Source organism: Panthera onca, chromosome D3 (assembly GCF_046562875.1).
Source record: "Panthera onca isolate mPanOnc1 chromosome D3, mPanOnc1 haplotype 2, whole genome shotgun sequence".
Lineage (NCBI taxonomy): Eukaryota > Metazoa > Chordata > Mammalia > Carnivora > Felidae > Panthera > Panthera onca.
The window spans coordinates 2,308,936-2,329,529 of NC_138350.1; the positions used below are offsets into that span (position 1 = coordinate 2,308,936).

The 20,594-nt window shown below is 55.4% G+C and overlaps 1 protein-coding gene across 1 annotated transcript in view; it reads right to left on the reverse strand.

The window, feature by feature from the left end:
* Positions 1-7,220: 7,220 nt before the first annotated feature.
* TMEM132C (transmembrane protein 132C) overlaps positions 7,221-20,594 on the reverse strand; it is a 306,676-nt gene continuing 293,302 nt past the window's right edge. The window contains exons 6-9 of the mRNA XM_060612060.3: positions 16,600-16,805; positions 14,944-15,217; positions 13,762-13,953; positions 7,221-8,520 (exon numbers count right to left, since the gene is read on the reverse strand). Of these exons, the coding sequence (XP_060468043.3) occupies positions 7,333-8,520; positions 13,762-13,953; positions 14,944-15,217; positions 16,600-16,805 (1,860 nt within the window). The 3' untranslated portion in view covers positions 7,221-7,332. The remainder of the gene's footprint in view (positions 8,521-13,761; positions 13,954-14,943; positions 15,218-16,599; positions 16,806-20,594) is intronic.

Genomic DNA, 20,594 nt, shown 5'->3' on the forward strand with positions numbered 1-20,594 from the left:
CGTGGCCCTCACCGCCTTCCAGCCACCCTGGTGATGTCTGGTTCTCCAAGGCAACATCGGCCGGCTCTGGCTGCAGGGCCTTTGCACCTACCCTCGTTGAACTGCAAACCATTATCCAGACATAACCTCGTGTCGTGACCTGCCAAACAGTCCCTTTCCACCAACGGCGCCCGATTATGCTTCGCCACATCGGCTTATGTCCTTTGTGGTGCCATTTAGTTGCAATCTGATATCATCTCATTGATTTTGTTCATGTTTGTGTTATCTGCCTCCCCCCCCCCCCCCGCCACCCCGCCCTCGTGAGAATACGGGTTCCATGTGGATAGGGACCCCGGTGCTCCTGTCTGTGGTCATAGTCCCAGTACGGAGCCTTTGAGACTCAGCCACGGCCGGTCTCTGCACGTATTAGCTGACGGGACGGTGAATGTACTTCATCCTCTGTCGGGGCCCCGGTCTCTGTCCTGTGCCGTCTAACCCCTCCCATCATGTGTAGCGTGACGGCTCTCTCTTTCTGTGGCTGACACCGTGCTCCGAAGGCACGACACACTCAGTCCTCACAGATGAAACGGCCCCAGCCTTCCAGCCATGCCCTCACTCGGAGGACAGAGAAAATCAGAGAAAATGTAAATCTTGACCCCGAACTTAACCCACGTTTTTAAGATCAATGAAATTTCACAGTCTGGTAATTTCTTTCCACCCAAATGCCCTTTTTGACAGAAAAAAAAAAAAAAAGGCTTTCGGACATTTTTGGCCGGTAGAATATAAATTGGAAAAAAATGTCCCAATTTGCTTCATTCTGTGAAACATTATCTAATGTTCTCCCTGAAAGAGAAACCGAACAGGGTGATCTGGCTTTCCTCTACTCCTCGGCTCTATTTCATAAACCTGGCTCCATCCGAGTTTTCCGATGAGCACCTACATCTCAAAGAAGTGCTAAGTCAGAGCCCTCGGGTTTTCCTTTTGTTTATTTGTTTGCTTGTAGGAGTCAGCGAGCCTCCTGTCCCAACAGACACTTAGGAAACCCACCCAACGCAGCCGTTTTCCAGCTGGACATTTCAAGATGCGAAAACCTCGGCATCTGGTCGAAGGTTTGACTGTCCTGGGCCTCAGTGAAGAAGAACTCGGCCTGAATGCCCGTTTAGACAGCTGCCCTGTGTCCTGTGCGCTTGGCCTGTGTCCTCAGCAGCACCGAGAGGGGGCAAAGTGACTTCCACAGATGTGAGCCGGGCTCCAGTGCGGGGCCAGGCCCAGCTCTCCCCGCCTGCGTGGGGCCGGGGAGGTCAGCTAGTACCTGGAATATGCCCCATGCATTGGGTCAAGCCGCGTGTCCACAGATGGCTTCCCTGAGCTTCGTGGCCGCCACGGTGCCCCCATCAGAGGCTTTCCTGGGGTCCACCTCTGCGCACCTGTTCCGGTGAACCGGTCACAGTGCTCTGTGAAGACACCCCCTGGGTGCATCCCGTCCGCCCCCCTCTGCACACCTTCCCTTCCAGCATCCAGCGCCCTTGGCTGTGAGGGGACTCCCTGACGCCTACCTGCCTGGAGGTGAGCGTGCCTGGGGGTGTCTATCCTCCCAGGGCAGCTCTTAACCAGAAACCCCATTGGGAGAGGACTGTCAGCTTAGCCTTTAACCCTCCACATCATTGGTGTCATTAGATTCTTCGTCACTGCCCCACTCACGTGCAGTTCAGGGACTGGCAAGTGCCTCACGGGGAAATCGTGCCCCTCTTACTGGGCTCCCTTCCCTGCAAGCCCTTTTCTCAGGCCTCCGGGCCCACAGCTCCGCACTGCCTCAGTAGTCCTGGATGTAATTTTTGTCTGTCCAGGCCAGTGAGCCTGCTCTGAGCTCTGGCTGTGCCATTTCGTTCAGGCTCTGAGCTGAGCCCCCAAGAGGAAGCGAGGCGGTGGACGGGGGCTCACTCCGTAGCCTCCCCACCTCCCTGGGGTCTTTGCCCTCTGACGCCCACGCCCGGGAGGCTCTCTGGAGCCTCGAAACGGCTGCTTTTTGGGCTTGACACCGGTTGTGCTGTTATTCTGCACGGGAGAGGCAGTCTGATGGAGCCCACCGGCCCTGGGCCAGGCAAGGCGAGGCTGGCTCTCGCCGCGACCGCTTTCGCGTCTTCCCGCAGTGCCCCTTGTGCCTCTGGGTGCAGAGCGTGGCCCGTGGCCTCCTCCCGGAAGGTGCAGTCCGAATGTCTCGCCTGGCAAGCAGGGGGCACTCTGGCTCGGCCGAGTGGGCTCGGCCTCTCCTCCAGGCGGAAGCTTCTCGGCCAGCAAAGATGGGCTTGATTTCAGTCTCGGGACTCCCCGTCCCCCTGGTGGGGCCCCGCCTGCACCTCACAGCCTGTGCCTCCTCACGTGACTTTCGTGACCATATGTCTTCCGTCGAGGGCCACAGAACCGTCCCTGTTCATGATGCTTAAAATCAGTGTTTGCACTTTGACCTCAACTCTGGAGGAAAGAAGAAATCTGAGAGCAAAAACCTGAAAGGTCACTGCCGAAGCACCAGCACAGGCAAATTGTTGTTTTCACAAACACTTTGCTCATGCGCTGCGTTTAAAATGGAAAAAAAAAATTAATTTAAGTCACATCTGTAATGGTACATTTTCTTTTAAAAAAAAGACATTAAAATTTTTGTTAGATGCTTATTTATTTTTGAGAGATAGAGAGAGACAGAGCTCGAGCAGGGGAAGGACAGAGAGAGAGGGAGACACAGAATCCAAAGCAGGCTCCAGGCTCTGAGCTGTCAGCACAGAGCCCGACGCTGGGCTCGAACCCATGGACTGTGAGATCATGACCTGAGCCGAAGTCGGACACTCAACTGACTGAGCCACCCAGGCACCCCTGAGGACATTATTTTTATTGTATTTATTTATTATTATTGTTTTTTTTTTGAGAGAGAGACAGAGCATGAGCGGGGGAAGGGGCAGAGAGAGAGGGAGACACAGAATCCCAGGCAGGCTCCAGGCTCCGAGCTGTCAGCCCAGAGCCCGACCTGGGGCTCAAACCCACGAACTGTGAGATCACGACCTGAGCCGATGTCGGACGCTTAACCGACCGAGCCACCCAGGCACCCCAGTTTTACTACATTTTTAATGCTAGAAACTTTATGCAAAGCTTGCCTTAGTGTGGTAATTAGGACCACAATCTTTGGTCCCAATCATGGGCTTGAGGCCCGGTCTGGCTATGTCCTGGGCGTGACCTTGGGCAGGATGCTCAGAGCCTGCTTCCTCGTCTGTGACACAGAGCTAACGCACCTGCCTCGGAGGGTGGCCAGGGAGTGAGTAAGGGAAGTTCAACACTGGGCCTGGCTGGCACTTGTTCAACGGAGTGGCTCTTCTTTATTATCGTACTTATGGCTAATGTTAAAAAGCATTAATGTTAATAGTGTCGATGCATTATTGCTAATATTAATAAAGATTCATGCTAATGCCTGCAAATATTCAATATCTATTTCACACAAGAAAGAGCAGATTCGTGTTTGGAGAGGCCGTGCGGGTCCGGCTGGGGCACACGGCCGCGAACAGAGCCGTGGGGTGCACGCCGCCCATCGCGCACCAAGCCCGCTGTTGCACCCACTGCTCTGGGCTCTAGCTGCCCCCTTCCCTGCCTCCTCCCCGCCCCGGCTGCAAGCGTCTCCTTTATTCCACCTTCTGCATGCTGCCCAGGGCCAGGCACACAGGCGTTCGGTCGGTGTCTGCTAAGTGAATAACGAGACCAGCAACCAGGAGACAGGCCACTCTCGTTCTACTGGAACGTTGTAACAGGAGGAGTTACAGCTGGTCTCTCTGAACAGTCCCAGTGCTGTGGTGACCCCCTCCCCAGACTCAGACGCACGTCATTGTAAAGAAGATGGTGCCTTCTAGGAGAAGGTCCCTGCACAGCTCACCTGGGGCCTTCTTTGCAGAAGGAGCTGGCACGCACCCTTGGGAATAAATCAGAGGTTGTGGGTCTGCAGACTCGTTCAGTGCCTTCATAGGCTCACATGTCAAGAGGGAGGCAGGCGGGCGGGCTTGGAGGGTGGGTGCGGCATCGGTGCTCAGAATAAAAGAGAATAGGGGATCCTGATGCCCGATCCGATGTGTTTTAGGGTCTCACAGTTTGGTAACGTACCGTTTATTTAGTGTACGTACGCACGAGGGAGACCTCGCCCTCTGATCCAACCCAGGATACACGCGGAAGGGAGGGGCTCCGGCCCCAAGTTGGAGGTTGGGACGTGCGCTCCCGTGTCACAAACCCCAGTCGGGGGAGGGCGGGACTGACGTGTTGTCTGCGGACAGCACCAGCTTTTAATGGGAGTTGGTATCGCTTCCATAGCCCAGGGCGGCCGACCAATCCCAGCCTCCCCAGAGACGCTGCATGGGACACGGGTCTTCAGGTTTCCTTTCCTAATTTATCCCTTAATTGCAATATACTTGACATTCAACATGGTGTGAGCTTCAGATGCACACTGTGTTAATTTGGAAAATAAAAAGGGTCTCCCCATTTTAAAACACAGGTCGGTCCCAGGGGAAACGGGACCGGGCGGTCACCCCGACCTGGCCTCTTGGCTGTCCACCAATGAGAGCGGGGGTGTTCCCTGAGCCTCCTGCCCGGGGAGGAAGACCTCAGCGGCCCTCCTGTCTCACGGGCTCAGAAGTGCGCAGCTCAGCTCACCGGAGTGGACCGCGTGAATTATGTGCCCAGGGCCAGCGTCCGGCTTGTTGCGGGAGCACACGGGTGGGGCGTGGCTGGGTCTGATCCCTTTCCAAGCTCGGGGCGGAGACGAAGCACCCAGCATTATAGAGCCAACCACAGCCCTCCTTCCCCTTATCTGGAGCCTTCAGCTTCTAAAGAAATGTATGCGCTAGCCAGGGAGGTAGCTGGATTTAGGAGCGGACACCAGAGGTCTTGAAGTCCGTGCTTTCCTACTGCCCTGTCCAGAGGTGCTGTGGGGGCACCGAGATCTCCGGGTGCCTTGATTAGGAAACCTCACCATCGCATTAACCCCATCGGCTCCCCACAAGAAGGAGGATCCTGCTCAGGGAATGGTCAGAAGTCTCCCACAAGGAGAGAGATGCCAGCACCTCTGGGCAAGTCCGGTGGTTTCCTGGAGCCGGGGGTTTTCAAGGAATGGAAAGTGACTGGAACAGGTATGGAGTTTCTTTTCAGGATGATGGAAATTTTCGACAGTCAGGGTGGCAATGGATGCACAACTCTCTGGATAAACAACAACAAAAAAAACCCCACTGTATCGTACGCCGTAAATGGGTTAAGTCTATGGCACGTGAATTGCGTCTTAATGAAGCTGTTACTAAAAAAAAAAAAAAAAAAAAAAAAAAAAAATCCCGTCACTTTATCTTCTACCAAAACATTCTCTACCCCCAGCTCACCAACGGCGACCACAGTCCCACTGAGACCTCAAACACCACACACAAAAACAGTCCCGATAAAAGAAGCCCCTTTCCCCCCGGACGGGGCTCCCACCCTTTCCACCCAGTGTCAAGGTGTTCCTCTACCTGCTGTGGATCTCAGACCCGCCCCATCCGCGTTGCCCTGGGACTTGTCAGGAATGCGTGTTTCTGGAGCCCCCTCAGCAGCCTGTAGTTTATGAGCCCTCCTGGCGGTTGTGGGCACGCGCAGCATGAGAGCCGCTGGTGGGGGTGACGGCGGACGAGGGGGTCCCGGGAAGCACTCCCTCTGCATCAGTCACGGGACCCACGTACGTGCTGTCTTCCCTCGAGCCCAGCGGACAGGTGGTTTCTTCAGCAAGTTGTACATTCGGCGGGAGAGGAACTAGGAGCTAACTGAAAAAAGAAACACCCCACAAGGTACTGACTTGTCCAGGCATGGAAAGCGTTTTAATGACAACTGGCATCACAGATATAAATAAATATCTCCCTTCCGTCTGTAATATGTGCTAGAAATAGCCTTTGGAAAAGGTCACGAGGCTCCAAGGACCCTTTCTTAGCTACTGATTTTAGTAATTAAAAAAATAAAAACAACGAGCCCCACGGGTGAGCGGTGCCTGCCCAGAGCAGGCCCCGGGGCCTGGCAGTCACCGAGGAGGCTCATTCAGGACACGGTGCTCTCTCGGCCACACACAGCTGACTTTGGATCAATGCGTCTTTGCAAATGTGCTGCTTACACAATCAGGCTGTTAAAAACCACAGTTGGCTGACCATCTAACACAGATTTTTATCGTGTTCGTCCACGCTGGCCTGTTCCGCCCAACAGAGTCAGAGGGACGACTCAAAAACCCTCCCCGAGTTTTTATCCTGGCTCGTTTCTCAGCGTCAGCGGGTCTCGTGACAGATGTCCCGCGCGAGGAGGCGCAGACTTCTCTTGGGTGCGATCTCTCCCTCGTGGATCTGACCAGACCTCCCCTGAGTGGGGAGTCACTGGGTGCTGGGCTCTGTGAGCTCCGCGCGGCTGGCTGGGTCCCCTTGGAACAGCCTCGGGCAGCGTTCCGCCCACAGGCTGTGGCCTGGGGGGGTGGGTGTGGTGGAGGGCAAGGTCAAGATCCAGGGGACGCCCCCCAACCCTTTGATTTTTAAACCCCAGCAAATATCAACAAGGCTGGAGGAGTACAGAAGAGCATCAGACTTACTACTTAAAGGATGGATAAATGGAGACTATTTCTAAGAATTCACCTAATGTATACGAATATAACGTATGTTTAAATCAGGAAAAATATACCATTTGGTCCTTGGAAATAAACATTAAATACAAATCAGATGGCAGCATAGGACACAGAAAACTTGTTGGAAGGAGGGAAGGAAATGTGGGAGAAGAGAAGATTATCCAGGAAAGATCGAAAAGCCTCAGATTCATCATCCCAGGGCACCCAGGGCTGGGACGGTCTCTTCCCAGAGACGGCCGTCCTCGGAAGGGGGGGGACACTGAACTAAAACAGAAATGGGGCCTTAGCAGGACCTCGTTGTAGATTTTGCTACTTTATTAGAAATATAAATAAAGAGATGATTCCTTCTGTCTTTTTATTTGTCTTTTTGCATTTTTTTAACAAATAATTTTTGGTAGCTTGTCTGGGTTATGTTTCAACTCGTAAAATCACCTTCCTAACGTGGCCCTTGTGCGGTTCAGGGTCTCGGTCAGCAACCCGCCCAGAGCTGGCTCCGCTGACTTTCGAAACTCCGCCATCATCGACTGCTACAAAATCCTTGCTATAAAAGACACGCGGCCCCTCGCGGAGGCTCCCGGACCCGCACAGCCTGACGGCGGGGGTGCGTCCCCCGCTCCACGCCGGCCCCTCCCGGATCCCACCCGACGCCGGAGCCAGACCCACTCCGAGCCCCGCGAGGGGCGGGGTGCAGAGCCGCGGGCCGGAGGGGCCTACGCCTGTTCCTTGAACTTCTCCAGGTAGTTTCTGAGCTCCTCGGGGGCGCCCGCGGCCACGTCCTGGCATACCCACTTGATGTCCTCGCCCCCGCCACCGAGGACGGAGTTCACGCTGGGGCAGCCGTTGTCTGGCGGGATGGTGGTGAAGGTGGTGAACTTCACCTTCTTCCTCTTGGAGGTGGGCGAGTGCAGGGGCTCGGGCTTCGGGTCCCTGGCCTGCCTGCCCCCCGAGTCCGGCCCGTGCCCCCGGCCCTGCGCGTGCTGCCGGGCTCCGCCGTTGAGCAACAGACAGCTGCTCTCCTCGCTGCCGCCCGGCCCGCGGTCCAGGACGGTCGTGTGCTCGTCCTGCGGCGGGGACCCCTCGCCCGCCTGCTCCAGGAGCTCGGCCTCGTTGCCCAGCCACACCCAGTCGTGCGAGTGGGTGACGGAGGCCTGGCCTTCCGGGGGCACCTCCTTGTGCCGGTACTTGAGGGCGAACGTGGCGCAGTTGATGAGGAAGACGAGGATGGCCAGGCAGAAGACGCCCAGCAGGGCATACATGCCGATCTCCAGGTCGCTCAGGCCCCTCGCGGTCTGCAGCAGGTCGCTGGCCCCCAGCCCGCCCCCCGCGCGGGGCAGGTCCACCCGGGCCGGGAAGTTGGTGAAGTCCAGGGGGATGTTCTGCAGCTGGCCCTCTCCGGACGGCCTGCCCGCGTCCGGCCGGCTGCTCTTCACCACCCTGTTGTCCAGCAGCGGCCGGGCCGTCGTGCCGCCTCTGCGGGGGGCGCCTGCCTCGCGCTCCACGGAGGAGCCGCCGGGCGGGGGCCCCTCGGGCTCCTGAACCTTCTGCCGGCGGCCACTGGCGTGGTTCTTGATCTCGCCCTCGTCGCCGCCCCCGCCGGGACCGGAGTCGGCGTCGTTCCGGCCAAACTTGACCCTGACGCTGCCCACGCCCACGGCCAGGACGCTCTTGCGTTTGGACTTCTGGCAGGCCTCTGCGATGGTCATGTCCACTCGGACCAGCGGCCCCTGGCCTTCCCCCTCGGCCATCACAACCGGCCACCTGGGAGAGCGGGCCTGGGGGACGGACACGACGGCCTCGTCCAGGGAGGTGGCGGTCAGGCTGAAGTCCCTGGTGTCGTAGATGTCGAGGGGCGTCACCGAGCCGTCGCTGAGCTGAAGCCACGTGCTGACCACGGCTTCCTGCAAGGAGAGAGGCTGTTAGGAGGCCGCAGCGTGAGGCCTGCGGGTGCTTCTCCTCTTAGGAACCTGCCCGCCGGCCTAGAACAGAACCCGAAGGAATCAGGAGCTGGACTCAAATCCAGACCCGGCGGCCGATGAATCTGGGGAGAAAACATTCAGGTTTTACGTCAGGATCGGAAAATCGCTGTAAGTTAAATGAGAACGCACGTGCAGGGACAGCTCCAGCCTAACCCTTGCTGGGGAGGGCCACCAGGAAGCCTCTCGGAGACGGCCCCACGGCTTTCCTCGCAGACTCCACGTGGAGTCTGCAGGTTCCCTACGGCTCGCTCTGATGCTCCCACCTCCTCTGAGGAGGGTCCGGCCTTGAGATGTCTGGGTGGCCCATGGTAATCTCCCTGCCTCGGGATCCCTACTCACACCTGCAAAGTCTGTCTGGCCGCACAAGGTGACGCCTTCCCAGGAGCTGGGAGCTGGGCCGGGGGGCCGTCCTTGGCACACCGATGTTCCAGCCACCACAATGGCAGTGGCGGCTGTGCGTCCTGGGAACCCGCCACTGTTGTGCCCTCCGAGGACGGACTCACTTTCCCCTCACAGTGATACCCGAGGTATCGCTCTTACTATCACTCTATTACTCTTACTGTCACCTCTTCTCCTGCTGCAGGTGAGGAGGCGGGATCACGGACAGCATGGCGGGCTCAGGCAAGTGGCAAAATGGGGGGTTTGAGCCCGGAGGTCCGTCCGGAGTCCCACCACCACGGCCACTCACCACGATAATTTTCATGTGTCTGGAATTCTTCCGTGTTTTCTAAGACCAGGCATTTAGGGACATGGGTTAGAAGCCCATGCCAGACACGGGGGAGCCTCGGAGAGGGCGCCCGGAGCCAGAGGGAGAACAGAAACACACGAGGCTGTGAGTGGTGGCACGTGGGGACAGGTCGTGTGCACAGGTGGGGATGTGCTTGCCTGTGTAGGGGAGCTGGGGGTGGGGCGGGGAGGCCAGGAGGAGAGGGGCAGGCCCCGGCCACCACCGAGGCCGGGCTGACCTTCCTGGGACCGTCTGCCGCAAGCGCTGGAGGAGAATCGAGGAGCAGAGTCGGGGAGGGAAGAGTTAACGCCACCCCAGGGGTCTGTTACGGGTGAAGGATGCTGTGTCCTCTGTGGTCCTGGCTTCTGGGCATGACAACCGAGGGCCGAGAATTTGACATGAGTTGTGAGTTAAACACGTGGTCGCACTATTTCTCCTGGCCCCCAATTTTTTTCCCCCAAACAATCCGCTTTCCCCAGCTGAGAGTGTGAACCCCTCCACCCCAGGGTCTGAGATGGACGTCTGCTTGGCCTGGACACTTTCTAGCCCTCTTTTCCGCCTGGGACTGGAACACCAGCTTCCCTTTGGAGAACCGAGTCCTCCCTGCTCAGGGCGCGAGCACACGCCGGGCAGGCGGGGCAGGGGCGGGATGAGGGTGGGGCTGGCCCCGCCCCCGCTAGGCATGTGACCCAGCTCTGGCCAATCGGAGCATCCCACCACCCCATTCACGGTGATTGGCTCAGGAAGAGGCTCAGAATGGAAAGCAGCCAATAGGAGGGGATCCCTGGGCTTCGGCGGGAACCAGAGATGGGAAGCTTGCGGCCCCCGGGGATGCTGAGTTGGGGTGCAAGTCTGCGGCGGTAGTGGCCATCGTAGCCACTTTGGCGGGCTCCGCTGGAACAGGAGGCCCACGCAGGGGGAAGAAGAGTTAAGAAATGGAGAGAGAGACTCTCTGAAGAGCATGGTCCAACCACAAAGTAGACTGGCTGAGGATCAACCACTTAAAAGCTGGGTGGGAATATACAAAACAGCATGAAAATTCCCAGGCACCAGAAAGGAAGAGGGAACGCGTACCAGAGGGGTCCATACAGATAGCTGTTACCGAGGTGGGCTGGAGGGGGGACGGGTGTTAGAGCTGCTCAGAAGGCCTGCCAGCCAGTGGCAGGGATGCTCATGCCCACCTAGGGACTGTCCTCTGGGGATGGGACCCCTTGCGTAAAAGCAGGGCTATCGAGACCCGGCGGGGGGCGATGAGAAAGTCCTACCCACCCGGGCCAGAAACAGCCACGATGCCTGCTTGTGCTCTGAGCACTGCCTGGAAAATGTGCCCCCTGGAAATCAAAAGCCCACTGCGTCCCCACACTTGGGTGTGGGGTCTGAAGGTGCACGACCTATATGGTGCCCGGCCGCTGACAGCAAGACGCACTTAGGGCTGGGCCTGTGCAAATGCAGGCCTGCAAGGATTTCCTGTTGGGAGCGAGCGAAGGGAAGAAGCCACAGCCTGAGGCACTTCTGATTAAAAAAAAAAAAAAAAAAAAAGTTACAGTCCCGAGGAGGGAGGGCTCTACCGTGAGAGGGAATCATAAAAAACGCAGGTCGATCAGCAGGGCAAGGGTTTTGGATAATAGAACAACCGAAACAAAGTAAACCAGCAGCAACGACAAAATGGCCCATGAAATAAAACGGTTCAAGGGACAAGGAACACAGTAGACACCACGTTGAGAGGAAGGCTGAGGGGGAAAAAAAAACAAAAACAAAAAACAGGGAGGCTTGGAGAGGACTTCGTGAAAGAATGCTCCAGCTGAAATTACCCAACGGCTAGTTTGCAAAGCAGATTAGACACGTATGGGGTAAGAGAGTCCATGTCCAGGGCGTCAGAGCCGAGGAATTTACCCAAAACACAATCACAGGGATCAAAAGAGACGGAACACACCAAAAAAGGCAAGAGGAAGGAAAGGAAGGACAGTACGAGAGCCACCGACAGGTTTCGGTGAGAAGTTCCAGACAGAACGAATGTGGAGAAGGCAGATGGGGACATCAGGATCCACGGAACGAGTGGCTGGAACATTCTCTAGCATTCAGGACAGCTGGATCTAGCTTGGCCTGAAGACAAATCCCCAGGCATGAACTGATAAATACCGATGTCTGCTTGGAGCCAGCCTGGGTCTGGGCTCTGTCTCCACTAACTGGAAGCCCAGGCCAACATCCGCTGCTTGAGAGGAGTGAGTGAGACCGTGCCCGAAATCTCAGGATGGCATGGTGCTCACTGGTGGCACCTGCCCACTCCCCCTCTCGGTGTCTGCCCGCTCAGGGGTCAGTTGTGCAAGACTGTTTTGTCTGAGGGAGTTCTCCGACTTCTGGAAGCCACGTGGCCATGTCTGTAGCCAGAAGTGCCAAGGAATTAACACCCCCCCAAAGCAGCCCTCAACAATGACTGATAGGAGACGTGACATACAGCCCAGCTCCCTGGCCCCTGGTCAACACTGGCTGGTGGTTTCCCCAGAAGACTCGGGCTCCAGTAGTCCACGGAGGCGGCCGCGGGTGGGGAGCGCGCTCTGCTGTCTTCTATCCCTTGTAGCCCTTCCCGACTCCCGTATTGGGGCTCCCTCCAGCACTCAAATTAAACACTTGATGGCGAATCCTCATGGCAGGCTCAGCTTCTGGGGGATCGAAACTAAGGCAGGCAACATGGCTCAGGAGTTTTGCTTCCCACCCTTGTCCCCTCTGTCCGCATCAATGGCAAGTCCCACAATCCGACAGACCCCCCTTCTAATTGGTAAATCGAATGCATTAAGGCCAGGGGATTTCCCGTTTCACCCTTCTGTCCTGGCTTTCCTCCGAACAGATGAGGCACAGTCAAAGTATATACGATTGCCCTCGTATTTATGGGTGTAAAAATCTTTCCCACGTTGTATTTCAGGGCTGAAATATCAAGAACAAGGTGCCGGCCTTCCGCGCACCGAGGGTTGGGATAAACACACTGTTCACACGGTCTGTGAGTTCATCCTGGTTGACTTTCCATCCTGAACTAATTTTTCTTCGCACACTCTAGACGGGGAAAGAACTTCACCTAAAACCAGCCCCCTGAGTGGCAGACAGTCTGGATGAAGCCTTCAGAACCCCGCGGGCTTGCCGAAACCCATCTGAGTCGGTGCTGCTGTGTGATTGAGGGTTCAGTCAGGTGATTAGCTGGTTCCAGTGAGGTTGGACCCCAGGACGTGCCCAGGAGAGGCCAGTGCATTTCCCCAAAGATGAGAAATTCTGAATGACTTAAAACAACACAGGCCCAGGAATGATTTAAAGCTCCATCCTTTCCAGAGTCATGTCTGCAAATCAAATGAACTGCATCCATAAATCCCCCCGGAGTCCGTGCGGGGACCTCCAATTACCATCAGCCGATGAAGACAGACGGGACACACCGGATGGGGGTCGGGGCCCCTGCCCCCAAGCCAGGAAGGTTGCGAGGCCAATCACGCCCTAATTAATTACCCATTCTGAGGAAATAGCTCCATGTTCTCTGCCTTGTCTCCTCACTTTGCTCCGCTCCCCTCAATCTGCTCCTTAGAGAGTAGAAAACACCACGCCCCCAGGAGAGAAGCCATCAATGGGGGCCTGACGTGGATGTGAACGTATTCCAGGACCCTCCTGCTGACACCCTGGGGCAAAGTCAGCTAGCGGCCGCACACTCTCTGGAATGACCCGCCCTGATCTTTGGAACCCGGGAACATAATGAGATGCCACTCCCGTGATGATGCTGTGCTGTGTGGCGCAGCTGACCTTGAGATAGGGAGACCTGCCTGGATTATCTGGCTGAGCCCGGTGTAGACACGTGCGCCTTTCAAAGCAGAGAGGTTTCTCCAGCAGGCAGCAGAGGGGAGGTTAGAGGTCTAAGGCATAAAAGGACTCCATGCATGTTGCTGGTTTTGAAGACAGTGGGGGTGTGGGAAGTGACAAGGGACACGGGTGGCCTTAGGGAGCCGAGAGGGGTCCCCGGGGAACAGCCACCAAAGACACAGACACCTGCCACAGAAGTGCAGAGACAGGAACGAGCGTGGAGGCCGATTATTCCCCAGGACACGCCAAGAAGGGCCCCGCCGGCTCACTCTGCTGTCGGCCTGTGGTGCCCTGAGCCTGGAACCCAGCTGAGCCCGCCCCGGCCCCCGACGCACCGAGCTGAGCTAATAAGCGGGCCTTGTTGTAAACCACCAAGTCTGTGGAACCAGACTTGCGCACTGGGCATCACCTGTCTGGTTCATCACAGAGCCCACGACTGGAATGACGTAGCCCTGTGGCTTTTCACAGCCTCCCCATCACTGCATTCTGGACTGTGGTTCAGCGACTCTGCTCCGTTCCTCCCTCCCCCCGCCCCTTTCGCGGAGTCAGGCACGGCAAGCGCCCTGCTCCTCTTGAACTCCGGCTTCTAGAACCATCCCTACCTGCTTGGGAGTCCGAAGCAGCTCCTGAGCTGTGGCCACAGCCGTGATGGCCTTGCTGTCCTCCGTGCTGGGGTGGAGGGTGACGGACAGCCCAGCCACCAGCTGGATGGCCAAGTCCGTCACTGACACTTTGTCATCTAACACGGTGACCGTTTTCTCTGCCAGGATGGAGTCTGACAGCGGGGACAATACCTGTGGGATGGACAGGACAGAAGATTCCCAGATGCTGGGAGCTTCCCCGGCAACACTTCCTTCTTGCCCCGGGCCTGGGTCCAGAGTACGGGGTGAAGGAGCCTCCCACCTTCTTCCCTAGAGATACACCAGCCCACGCCAGGCCTTTGCAAGAATCAGATAAAGCCACCCTTCCCCACGACACTTTAGCTCTGTGGGGAGAGGACAACAAGTGTTAAAATCCATTCTGTTTTTAAAGGGAAAGGACCCCTCCCATTGAGATGAGGGACTCTTGTACCCTGCACAACTTGGTTAACTGTGCATGGCAATCAATCCTGCTGACGAGGCTCATGGAGAGTCGCACACGAGTTGACTTTGTGCAACCTGAATCACATTCTAAATGAACTATGGAAGTAACTGTGGGGGAACTGAATTATAGTCTCCTCTCCCCCCCCCCCCCCCCACCAAGTACAGTCAGGAAGGTGGAAGTTGAGGGATTTGGGAAAAGGCCCACCACTCCCTGTCATGTGTTTCCTTGAACAAAAAGGGTAGTAGGACTTCGAAGAGAGGTTTGCTGGATGGGTCCATGGCAGAATGACTAAATGCTTTATGGGAAGGAGGGAGGCACCTTCCCCCCGGCCACAAGCGTGAGCAGCATGCAGGGGAGGGGAGGAGGCTTCTGAGAGGTGTAGGAGATGTCAGGTGTGGACAGCGGGATGAAGGGTTGGCAGACAGGGGCAGGACGGGGAGGGCTGGCAGGTGTTGGGAACGGAGCACACAGCAGTTGGGAGAGGGGACACATGAGGTGCTAAGGGGCTGTGACCACCGCCTTCCCAGCTGTGCTCGTGACAAGACTGGGCCCCCCCGGGCTGGTCCTAGCCCAGCTTCTGGTGTCCCGGGGATGCCATCCTGGGGGCCAGGAATTGGGCACAATGACCCACCCTTCTTGGGAGCCTCCCCCAGAGCCCGGCACGGTGCTCAGGGCGGAAATGCCCAGCTCTGGCTTCCTACCTGGATGGTGGTCATCCCGACCTCCCGCCCGACCAGGACCCTGCTGTCCTGCAGTGTGGCCACGTGAGGCTCCTCCAGATTCATGAAGTCTGCAACCAGGTGGGTGATGTCCACCTGCCAGTCGGGGCTGAGCAGGTGGCTGGGCTGGCCCCACGGGCCGGCGCCCTCGGCCACGAACTGGGTGAGGACCCGCACCGTGGCATGCTGGTACTTCAGGGCACAGCCCCGGCCCCGCCGCTCCTCGTCGTCTTCATCCTCGCTCTCCCGCGTGGGCCTTGGGGGAACGAGAAGCTCTCAGGTCCCAGAAATGGATTCAGACACTCTGGAGTCACAGGCCAGACAGGCAGGTGCCCGCCCCAGCCTCCAGGGGACAACATCCCAGGCGGGGGCCTCAGGAGCCCACGGGAGTGCTGTTCCCATCACAGGCAGCACAGAGGGTCGGACATCCCTCTCCTGAAGGCATTTATTGACAAACGGCTTACGAGCTAATATTTACGAAGTCTACACTGTCCAGTAAATGAGTAGCTGGTAGCTATGTGTGCCCACTTACCCTTTAATTTAAATGAATAATGAGATGAATCAAAAATGTAAATTTCTTAGGCACACTAGCTATATATACCAAGCGCTCCCTAACCACATGTGCTAGCGGCCGCCATATTGGATAGCGTGGTTCTAGAACATTCCGCCACGGCAGCAGGTTCTATTGGGCAGAGCTGTATTACTCTCTTGAGATGTGACCTTCTAGGCTCCACACGTATGGACTCTTAATCTCATAACACGAGTGTTATTATTCTTATGTTCTGGGGAGGGAGGTTAGGGACCCTGCCCAAGCTCACAGAGCTAGAAAGTGGTGGCTAGGGTCAGGTCTGCCCTCCTCAGGGGCACGGGGCACGCTCATTCTCTAGGTCACTCATGACCACTAAACAGTCTGAAGGATCGCCCGGATTCACCACCGCCCTCTGCAGTTGGAGAAGATTCTTTCAAGTTCTCCCTGCGGAGAGGGATGTTGCCTCTTACGGGCCCAAGGGGCTCGTGCTGAGTGTATGTTCGCTCAAGCACTCATTGCCCCTTAAAATGAGGACCAGGTGACTGGAAGATTCTGGAAAACAGCCCTGAGCATTCAGGATGGGTGACCCCAGCTCCTACGTATGACAATCCAGAGTCACATAGAACAAAGAGCCTTTTTTTTTTTTTTTAAAGAGCAAACAGTAACACCATAGTCCAACATAAATGCAATGAAATGTTATGCAATAATTCGATGCACACAGAGCTTATCAAGCTTATGGATATTCACAAAGCACAGAAAAAGGAGTCACTTTCGCTTAGAGAAAATAACCCCCAATTCAGATTCCCCCAGGGTGCTGAGGGGCTAGAAACATCTATCATTTCTGCCGCTTCATTCTGGGGAGCCTGTTTCAGGAGGGTCTGGGAGAGGTCCAAGTGTAGAGTGCACACGGCCTGGGGGTGATACGGATCCTGCCGCTTCCCAGCCTCCTTCCCGGCTGGTTATCCTGGGCCTCGGGTGGGCTGGAGAAAATGTAATCACAGCATTTTACCGGCGTCTACCGGGCCCTGTACTGGCTCCGTCGGTGGTGTGGTCAGTAAATAAAACCATTGTTATCACGCCTCTGGTTAATCTCTGCATCCTGGGCTCACCTCTTACTGGCCACAATGGGGACCCGCCAGCCTTTAATCTGGCTCAGCTCTGTGTCAGAGACCTCGATCTGCAGGGGCAGTCGGGGCACCCACACGGTGATGTGCAGGGGGGCACTCAGGTGCTGGTAGGTGAAGTTCACCACCGCATCCACCTTGCCCTTTATCTCTTTGCCGTTGACAAAGACGTAATCACAGCCGTCAGATACCTGCGGAGACAGAAAGGGGATGGAGACCACTCTTCTTCCATGTGTCCTTTTTTTTTTTTTTTCACACAGCATACATGCTTAATTTAGGTTCCTCCCAATGCAGTGCCTGAGACAAGGATGCAGTGCATTCGGTTTACTTGGGAGATGGCCCCCAGTGGGGGCCAGCGAGCAGAGTGAGGGAGACAGAGAGAGAAAGAGTCGATAGGAAGGCGCATTTTTACTTTTTTTTTTTTTTTGCTGTGGATCAGTTTCTCTGGAACCTCATGTAAGCCTACAAAATTGCCCACCTGAAGGATAAGAGGCAGGAACGTTCTCTCCCAGCTCCTCTCTCTCACTGCCTGTGTGTTAACTGCCCTGCACATCCAGGCTGAGACACAGGTGCATGGCGTCTGAGAAGGCCCCGGGATAGAAAACAGTAGGAGCTCAAGGTGGAAGGTGGTACCACCCCCACGTGAGCTGGAACCTGCACAGATCCGCAGTTGAGACCCAACTCTGAGTGGGGCCCAGAGGTGATGTCTGCTCATAAAATGAGCCATCCCCACATGTCACCCCAACCAGCCCCCCAGAGCTGCAGGGTTTGTACTGCCTTCCTCTCCAGCCTGACTCACTCTCCCCCTGATCACAGCCCCAACAGTCTCCGAGACCCCGGGGCCTTTGCATGTGGGGCTTCCTTGGCCCGCCCTCCCTTCCCTACTGGCCTGGCCAGGCACCTCCCCGACCCCCTGGGATGGTTTATGCATTTGTATTATAATTGCTTATCCTGCGAATGGCAGCATTGCCATTTCAAGGTATGTTCCCTCCCCATGTAGTCCTTCCCTTGCTTTTCCAGTTCCTACCACATCATTGCCTCAGGAGAGAGACAAGATAGAGCACAAAGCAAAATAAACAAATAGAAAATAAAATAAAAGTCTGCAAGCATTAAGGCAGTGTGTTCCAAAGTCTAAACCCTTAGGGAGATGAATCTATATACAGCCCCATGGATGCTCGGGGGTGGGGGGTGGGGAAGAAACAGCAGGGAGATGCCTGTGGTGTTCCCTGAAAGTGGGCTGGAGAAGTGCCATGGACAGGGGAGGGACCGTATCCTAGGTAACTCTGACATTGGATGCCCCTAGGGACTGTAAGCAGGACACGTGAAGACTAGAAGCCCCCTCTCCCAAGACCTGGGCGATAACAGTCACATCTCCTGGAAATTAGTCTGGGACTATGTTCTGTAGCCTTAATGAATTGAAAATTGAGAATAGAAATCAAGTTGGGTTTTTAAGAAATGACATGGCTGTCTTGCATATTCAAGTTTATAAGATATGATTTATACTGGCCCCACGTGTCCAGATCAACCACCAAACCGTGAGATACTTGAAGGAAAGAAGTACATCTTTTTTAAATCTCTGATGTCTTGGTTCTTCACACCAGATGCTCAAGAAGCAGGAACTTGGCAGAGTGGACACTGAAAGGACCAATGTATGTATGTGCATTTGGTTGGTGTATGAATGGATGGATGGGTGAGTGGATGGATAGGTGGGTCGATGAATGGATGGATGAATTATGAATGGATGGATGGATGGATGGATGGATAGATGGGTGGATGAATGGATGGATGAATTATGAGTGGATGGATGGATGGATGGATAGGTGGGTGGATAAATGAATGAATGAATTATGAGTGGATGGATGGATAGGTGGGTGGATGAATGGATGGATGAATTATGAATGGATGGATGGATGGATGGATAGGTGGGTGGATAAATGAATGAATGAATTATGAATGGATGGATGGATAGGTGGGTGGATGAATGGATGTGTGTGTGTGTGTGTATGTATACATATATTCAGGTGGATGGATAGATGGATGGGTTGATGGAAAGCTGGGTGGATGAATGAACTGAACCCTTTCTTCATGGGGATGCCTGCTTCAAGACAACCAAAGAAGGATCTTAGGGTGAGGGGAGATGTGGTCGGAGAATGAGATACAATGGAGCCAAAAGCAGTGGAAACACAAGAAGTTTACTTGAAAGCTTCCAGAAAGGTCTCAAGCAGTGTTTCCTAACTTTTTTGGGGTCACTGACTCCTTTGAGAACACAAGTCAAGCTCACTCTTGCCATGGAAATGCGTATACCTACAGTTTTGCATAACATTCCAGAGTTAATGAAGTCACACACGGACTCCTCACATAGCACTTAACACACTAAGCTGTAATTGCCAATTTGCTTATCTGTCTCCTGTCGGGACTGTGCACTCTAGAAAAAGCAGCGTCTCCTTCGGCGGCGGGGGGGGGCGGGGGGGTCTGTGGACCCAGTTAAATCACATCGCTGCTGAGCAATGAACTTGCACGATCACCCCTCTTTCCCCAGCCTCTGGGAACTACGGATGGCTACCCTGGGCCCAATTTTCATCCCCAGCTCTCACTTCTGTTTGGAAGGGCAGCTGGTGAGGGCTGGGCTGAGAGAGTTTCCTCCATCTGCTGGGGACAGTGGCAGGAGCAGCTGGGAAGGAAACACACGGATGGGTCTTCTCACTCATGGTCAAGAGTGGTTTAAAAATGTTTACCTACTGATTAAGGGTGGAAACCAATTTCAGTTGCCGTCCCAGACTCGCCATTAGCAGACTCGCCTGGATCTGGGCGGCCATTAGCATAATAGCCAAGCAAGAGTTGTATCAGTAATCACTTCTTTAATCAATGTTGTAATTTACAGACCATTGACTTTCCTCATTTATTACCTTCCTGAGCTCTGGTGGGAGGGAACGCGGCTGCTCCAGAATATATAAATAATTAAGAGGAACGCCAAGGGTATCGAGTCGCGGTGCGTGATAGAGCCATTGTCACTGCTAATCCTGCAGGTGGCATAAATGTCTGGGGAAGTCTCGGGATGCATTCATCATCTCCTAAGTGGCTACAAGTGAGAACCACAATATCGCAAAATGAGCCAGCTTAGCTGCCAAAAAAAAAAAAAGGAACCGAAAACCCAAAGGAATCTTTTCAGTCCCTTGGCTTCGTTTGACACTCTTTTTCATCTTTCATGGTGGATGGGCCTCCCGCTGAGAAAGCTGCCCGCTGGCCTCTGCTCACTCTGACCTTTAAAGTATCCAGTTTGAACACATCATGGCCACTGAACCCGCCACTGATGTCTGCTCTTGGCACCCGGAGGGGCCAGCATGGGTCTGGTTGAGCAGCACATGGTCAGTTGGCATCTTCTGTTGTCATTTGGGCCTTGGCAACTTCCCGGTGACGCCACCTTTCCGTTGGGAGCCACTTGGGGACCACTTTCCACGGGGAGAGTAAAGCCATCTGCTGGGCACATTGGCGTCCAACGCGACTGTTGTCTGAGAAAGTAGCCAAGCAGGTTCTCAAACTTGAGCGTCAAGAGGGTGGGTCAACACACAGACTGTTGGACCCACCCCCAGAGTCTCACATCCCGGTGGGGCCCCCACCTCTGCGTCTCTATCAAGGTCCTGGGTGATGCTGACGTTCCAAATCTGGGGACCACGCATGGAGACTCACTCCTTCAAATAGTGCGATTGGCCTTCTTCCGTTTCCACGGCATCTTCTATCTCCTGTCTTGGTCCATTCGGGCTGCGGTAAGGGAATACCACGGGCTGGGGGTCAAGAACAGACACAGCTTCTCACACTTCTGGAGGCTGGAAGCCCCAGAGGATGTGTCTGGTGAGAATCCATCCTGTCTCATCGCCGTGTGCTCACCTGGCGGAAGGGGTGAGAGAGGGCTCCGGGGTCTCTCGTGTAAGGTCACGAATTCCATCCACGAGGGCTCCACTCTCATGACTCAGTCCCCTCCC